At 26.3% G+C, this 7,197-nt stretch overlaps 1 protein-coding gene across 1 annotated transcript; it reads left to right on the plus strand.

Annotated features, from left to right (window-relative positions):
• Window positions 1-5,720: 5,720 nt before the first annotated feature.
• On the plus strand, window positions 5,721-6,230 carry LOC145751213 (C-type lectin TsL-like). Its single transcript, XM_082567315.1, has 2 exons — window positions 5,721-5,806; window positions 5,939-6,230. The coding sequence occupies exons 1-2, from the start codon at window positions 5,721-5,723 to the stop codon at window positions 6,213-6,215; spliced, it is 363 nt and encodes a 120-aa protein (XP_082423441.1). The 3' UTR covers window positions 6,216-6,230.
• The last annotated feature ends 967 nt before the right edge of the window (window positions 6,231-7,197 follow it).

A 7,197-nucleotide genomic window follows, 5' to 3' on the forward strand; every position in this document is an offset into this window, starting at 1 on the left:
TATTCAACAATAACATTAATAATGATTAAAAAATATTTTTTGTTTGGTCTTAAAGGCAATAGGTTTTTTGATAAATTACAATTTTTTTCAATTAATGTTTATATGTTTTAATATATTTTTAAATTAATATTGTTTCTCATTTTGTTGAAAGCCAGTTATGTAAAGCTGGTAATGTAAAAATAAATTATTATAAAAAAAAATTGTTGTTTAAATTTTGAGATCAAATTGTTCTAATCGCAATACAGTTAAAAATTATAACAAGTTTTTTGTAAAAGTTTAAAGTTTTTTTTTTAATATTTAGAGTCTATGTAAGTAAAATTTAACTTAAAAATCTTAGCATTTATTAAATTATTTTTAATTTAATGACAATATCATGAATTTGACTTTGCAATTTTTTTGTTAATTTTTATGACACCTTTAATTAGCAATACATTGATAAAAAAATGACAAAATCAGTTTCATGATTTAAAACATGCCAAAAAATTAAAACATTTAAACAAGTTAAAACTAAATACATTTAATATAGCTATTACATAACATGCAATATTCTGGTTTAGCATAAATAATTTAATTAAAATATTAAAACAAATATTATTGTATAGTCATGTAATTTTACTAATAATATTTAACCCAGTTTCAAATTCAAGTATTTCAAAAAATTTTTAATTTCACAATTTTAAACTTAAGGATATTAAAAATTCTCTAAAAAAATTAAATTTAAAAATTATAGTTTAAAAACTAAATGATAATTTTCAAGCTTTATTAAACAAACTAACATTTTAAAACAAAAAGTAGGCAAAAAATTAATTTTTAATCTTTTGAATAAAATTATGAAATATATATTTGATTAAAATTTAAAAAAATTAATGTTAATAATAACTTTTGTTCAAAAAAAAATAGTTTTAATAAAATAACAAGAGAACTATTAACACAGCTTTAATACAGTCATTCAAAAATCTGTTGTGTGTCAATTGGTGTAGTAGTCCAACTTAAAATTTGAAAACTAAACTGAAAATTTTAATTCGTGTTCGAATTAAGCCTGGTAAAGCACATGTTAGGGTTTTAAACATTAATTAATTTGTGTTTCATTTATCAAATAATTCTTAAAATCAATGTATATATCTTCAATCGTAATACACATTTAAAAAAAATAAATTAAGAACAAATTGAAAAGAAACCTAAAGTCTTCTGTTAGAAAGTTTAATGCCTCGCCTGGTATGCTAAATGTTTATAAACAAATTTGTGTTTACATTTTTCTATCAGAGCTACAGGCAAGAACGTCACCATTCGTTAAGCGAGTCAAAGGTTTGAAACGTGTATATAACAACTAGAAGTGCGGGGGTGTAAAGAAAAACATGTTTAAATTTAAAGATTAGGCATGCTTAGTATGTTAAAATCCAACATGCACATTTATTTAACTATCTATGAAATGTTAGATATGCTAAACATATCAACTTATTCTGCCTTTTTTTTACGTTGTGATGTTGTTCAAATCTATTGTTTTGGTTTTATATTTGTTAATTTTCAATATATTATACACATAAACAAAACCTATTAAAGTATAAACAAAAAGGATTTTAATGGTTTTAGAAGATAATTAAATTGTGAAGTTTTGCAAAACTACAATAACATACTTACCGCGTAAATTACTACAATAGGAAAATTGTCTTACAGCTAGTTACTAAAACTGATAAAAAAGGACTCGTTGAATAATAGATAGTATGCTAAAAACGTAAATTCTTTGGACAGACATAGGGACTTAGAACGTTACCCGAAAAAGTTTAACATTGCAAGAAGATATTTCTCAATTTGAATCAACTTTGGTAAGAAAACTTATGTGGTGATTTTTTAGTTTTCAATATTGTAAGAAGACTTGTTGTAAATATACTTCCATATAGCGGTGTCACTATACAAGATAAAACTTAGAAAATATTATATCGAATTTTATTTATACTCTTAAAACTGCATTGGCAGAACTTGACCTTTTATAAAGCTATCCCTATAGGCTATTGAACCTATTTACAAAAATAAATAAAACTACTAATACCTGCGAAAGTTAAGACATAAATTGTTAATTTGTGTGAAATCTCAAAAACGAAATTAATGGATTTATAATATTCGCAATGGCCTAACTAACATTTACAACAAAACATTTTTTTAAATCTGCAGTAGAGCAAAAGTTACAACGGTTTTTTGGTGGCGTCGTCATGGGCGGCACTTGACCTATACTAGTTAGGCAATATAGAATACTTATGTATAAATATCAAAATTTATATAAAAAATTTTTTTTTGATTTTCAATTTACCTATTTTAAACCCACTTTAATAGCTTAATGAGCTTATTTATGAAAAATAAAGTAACTTTTCTAATATATGTAAAAGTTATGACCTAAAAATTTAATTGTGCAAAATCTCAAAAACAAAACTTAATGATTTTATAATATTCGCAATGGTCTAACTAACATTTAAAACAAAACATTTTTTTTAAATCTGCAGTGGAACAAAAATTACAGCGTTTTTTTTTTGGTGGCGTTGTAATAGGCGCTTGTTGACCTATATGTTATAGGCCATATGGGATATTAGTATATATACCAAAATTTGTAAATAAATTTTTTTTGATTTTTAATTTAACTATTTTTAAGCAACCCAAGTAGCCTAATAAGCCTAATTACGCAAAATTATTTAAAACTCCCAATATATGAGAGAGTTACGACCTAAAATATCAATTTTTGCGATTTTTAAATATAAAACATTTTCGAAAATTATTCAGTAGAACAAAAGTTACAGCATTTTTTTACATTGCCTACCTATATAAAATGCTCTATCTATTTTTGTATTACAGATCTGCGGCTGGGGCATATACATTTTTAAGGGTACATTGGATGCTGGGGCATATACATTTTTAAGGGTACATTAGCTGTAACGTGACAACAAAATAATTTAAAAATTTTTTTTATTTTGAATTGAATGACATTGGCGGGATTCGAAGTTAGAATTTGCGATGGCAAAACAAGTTACCAGCTACTTAACAAATAGGCCAGTTGAACTGTACAACACATTAAGCATTTTTGCATATCTAACGACAAAACGAAAAAACAAACAATAAAAAAATTAAATTACAACAGTTTTTTAAAATAATACACAGAGATTCGTTCTTTGTAAATTCTGTAATAAACAGCTTTAGTTATATTTTTATACGTGAGCACAAAACAAGGAAGTACTCACCAAAAATTGCTCTAAACGTTTTATAATTAAGTTTTTTTAGAAATTTTTTGTCTAGTATTCAAGTTAGAACATTGCAAAGATATTAAAATTAATAAATTTTGATTTTGACATTTAATACAGTTTAATATTTTAGGTCATAACATTTGCATATATTAATAGTTTTAACTCATTTTTTGTAAATACACTTATCAGGGGGTTGCATTAAAAAATTTAAATTTAAAATCTAAAAAGTAATATTTTATAAGTTTGGTGTATGTACATAGATGCTATATGGCAAACAGCATATAGGTCAATGATCTTCTATTTCGTCGCCATAAAAAATACTGCAACTTTCGATCTACTGCATATTTAAAAAAAATATTTCATGAAGTATGTTAGTTAGCTCAAGGCGCATCTAATAAAATATTTAAATTTGGTTATAAAATATTTAAAATTTAAAAAAATGTAAAATATTAATAAATTTGTCATAACTTTTTTGCAATTTTTTTATGGTACCAAATAAGGTCAAGTGGAGGCCTTTGTAAATGAAATATACCATATATACCCTTTTAAAAAATGCCAATAATTGTTATTTTGGAAAAAAATACTAATTTTTAATAACAACATGATTATTAAAAAGTTATATGGCTTACAAAACAAATTTATTTTTTTTTGCAAGAAAATGCTTAAAAGTATTTTTGATTTTTTTTTCAAATTTGAAAAAAAGGCTAGGCTATATATACCATTGTAAAAAAAATGTATGTAATATTTATTTGTTAACAATCTCTTTATGGCCTAGCCTATAGCACATAGATCAAATCTGTTTAAGGCGACATAAATTAAACGTTAACTTTTGTTCAGTGCATATATTTTAAAAATGCCATGTCTTAAGTAACATTTTTGTAAACAATATCCCATGATGGCATTACAGCATCGATTTGTCCGGGTAACAGAGTGTTAATACGACTTAATTATGGTTCGAAATCTTAGATTTCGAAACATATTGTTATTGTCCGTATATTTATTATGGTTCGAAATCTTAGATTTCGAAACATATTGTTATTGTCCGTATATTTATTATTATTATGGTTCGAAACCTTAGATTTCGAAACATATTGTTATTGTCATTATATTTATTATTTTTATTCTTATTTGACCGAATTTTGAGGGACGATAACTTCTGTTCTTTAAAATTAAAAATTCTAAATTTTTAGTATGTTTGTTATTATCCCAACGAATCGCAAACCTCCTATTAACGACATTTAATTATCACTAATTGCTAATTAATAAATTTTATTATTAAAATTTAAAGATTAAATTTTCTGAAATTTTAATATGTTGTTGGTATTATTATTTTGTATGTTGCTATTTAAAATGAAGATTTAACTCTAGCTAAATATCGTTTAATCAATATTTTTGTTTTTTTATAAATTAACGAATCAGTGTGAGTTTAACGCTTGAATAGTTTAATAGCGTTCTGGTCGCCGTCAAAAATCGTCCTTTTCGCTGTCCATTAAAGTAAAAAATATTGGTTGAAAATTTAAGTAAATTGTTAAAATATAAGTAAAAAATGTGTAAAATTTTTTTTTTTCCAGACAGAGGGGAAATCACGATTTGGATTTTTCCAGACAGAGGGGAAATCACGATTTGGCCAGTAATTGCAAAAAATTAAAATTAAATGTGATTTGATGTCTCTAAGAGAAATGGCACTGTAATTATTTCAGTCCGGTAAAATTTTTATAACGTACAAGAGTCACGACAGCAGTCTATAAAAACCAGAAAGTAGCGCAGTCAAATTTATTTGCTAGTTTTTGATAGGCTAAAGAATTGCATTTATACTTGTCAACGACTCAAGAAAAGTATGATTTCAAAAAGTTAGTCTTAAGTTTTACTTTTACATATAAATTTAACCTTGGAAAGTTGATTATTGTTATCGGTATGCAGAAAAGTTATTTTACACAAATTTTGAACATCATTATCAATAAACTGAACAGCCTTACTAAATTTTTTTAGTTTTGCTGTCTTCGTTATGCCTTCTAGTAGTAGTAGTTGAATTTCCTGATCTATCTTCGACCAGTTTTGTCCGACAAAAGCGTGAAAACAATTGTAGTAAGTATTGTTTTTGTTTTCCCATATTTACATATCACAACCTAGCAATTTCTAAAAAATGATAACGGCTTATACTTTTTGAAGATATACAACAAATTGAAACAAAAACTGACCAAATTTTTGACGAGATACGCGAGATAAAGCTCGGTAAGATGTTTTATTATGTTAATAAAATGGGATCAAACACTTTTCGGTTTAAAAAAAAATTGACCGTAAAGTACGACATAGAATTAGCAATTAAAATAATTTTTTGGAATTTTTTTTTTGGAATTTTTTTAATTATGAAAAGTAAAACTTAGATAATATCTACCAATAGTTAAATTATCAAAAGTGATTTTCTTTTTAAATACAGAGGTAATATCTTCGCTTGGTTTTCGTGGTTATGTTTATTACATTTCTCCAAATTTCATGAACTGGGAAGACGCTCGAGTTTATTGCCAATCTGCAGGAGGCGATCTTGCTCAATATGGTATAAGAATCATGAAAAATAAAGAGTAAATATTAAACTTTATGATCTTTTGTACATTTTTAAAAATCGTCATTTGTTATTATTTTCTTAAAGATATTATAAAGATTATGTTGAAACCTATGTATTTACGAAAATATCATTTTTTTAATTTTTTAAGGGAAATCGCTGAGGCGATAATCGAGCCATTGTACCCGCGTAGTAGAGTATGGATCGGATTACGTAAGATCGACGATCAATGGACTTGGAACGACGGAACAAACGCAACAGATGCTGAAATTATGTGGGACTACAATCAGCCAGATTTAACAGGGGATTGCGGTAACTTCTTTGACCACAGATCAGACTATCGAACAGACGACGATGACTGCAGTGTAAGCGATTTATTTAGAGCTTTATGTGAAAGAGTTAAGCCTAGTTTTGGGCCGGACTTCTAAATTAAAAACGCTTAAAATTAAGACGTATTTTTATGGATCATTGTATTTAAACAAGTTAATTATTCGTTTAAAGCACCTATACATTTTTACCAATTATCTTATGTAGTATTCATTCAAAAAGTTAAAAATTTTATGAGGCCGCAAGGTTTATTTATTGCCTTTACTGAAATTTCTTAAACTTTTACGTTGATTATTTGTTTTTGAAATTGGTTTGAATATACTTTTGGTGAAATTTGGGATTTAGGTTGCAAAAACCACTAAAAGAAAAATTTTAGATTAATTTTTGTTTTACGTTGGTGTGTACCTAACACAATATTACCAAATAAAATTTATATTGGTGTTAGGTTCGACCACAGCATAGTTTTGAAACTTGATCAAAGCGCAACTAAAAATTTTTAATAATAAAAATAACATAAATAAATAATCTAACAAAACATCATTATGAGCCTAACTAATTGATTTTTTTATCAGAAAATACAACAAAAGATTAATTGTGTGTAACTATCAACAAAAATAATGAGTCGTACTTAAAATACGTATTTATTTAAATTAGTGATTTCGAATTACTTTGTCATCTCTGCCTAATTTGCAACACATAGTTATTAATCAAGGCAATAAAGCTTTTAAAACTACATCAGTACATAAAGAAGCACCCCGAATTAAAAGACAATAAAGTGGCTGCATTTAAAGACAAACTAAAATTTTTGGATGATCGCGCCAACATAGGGCTATTTTAATTACTTTGAAAGACAGCGAGTCTGAGCAAGCGTTTTCCAACCTTGTGTGCAGTCACTTGGACACAAGAGTATAACCGCTATTTTCCAGGTAATCGCTACATTGCAAATGATGGTAGCCTAAAATATATTTTTGATACAACGACTTTACCAACGTTTTGAATCAAGATCTAGCCCGAATACCCCGACTTTGCCATAAAAGCACTAAAAACTTTGTTGCCATTTCCGACATCCTATTTATGCGAATC

Source organism: Corella eumyota, chromosome 4 (assembly GCF_963082875.1).
Source record: "Corella eumyota chromosome 4, kaCorEumy4.1, whole genome shotgun sequence".
Lineage (NCBI taxonomy): Eukaryota > Metazoa > Chordata > Ascidiacea > Phlebobranchia > Corellidae > Corella > Corella eumyota.

Bases quoted from the DNA above. Each gene is read 5' to 3' on its own strand.
- LOC145751213 (XM_082567315.1), top strand. From the start codon at position 5,721: ATGAACTGGGAAGACGCTCGAGTTTATTGCCAATCTGCAGGAGGCGAT. The intron at 5,807-5,938 runs GTAAATATTAAA...TAATTTTTTAAG, and splicing joins AGAATCATGAAAAATAAAGA to GGAAATCGCTGAGGCGATAA.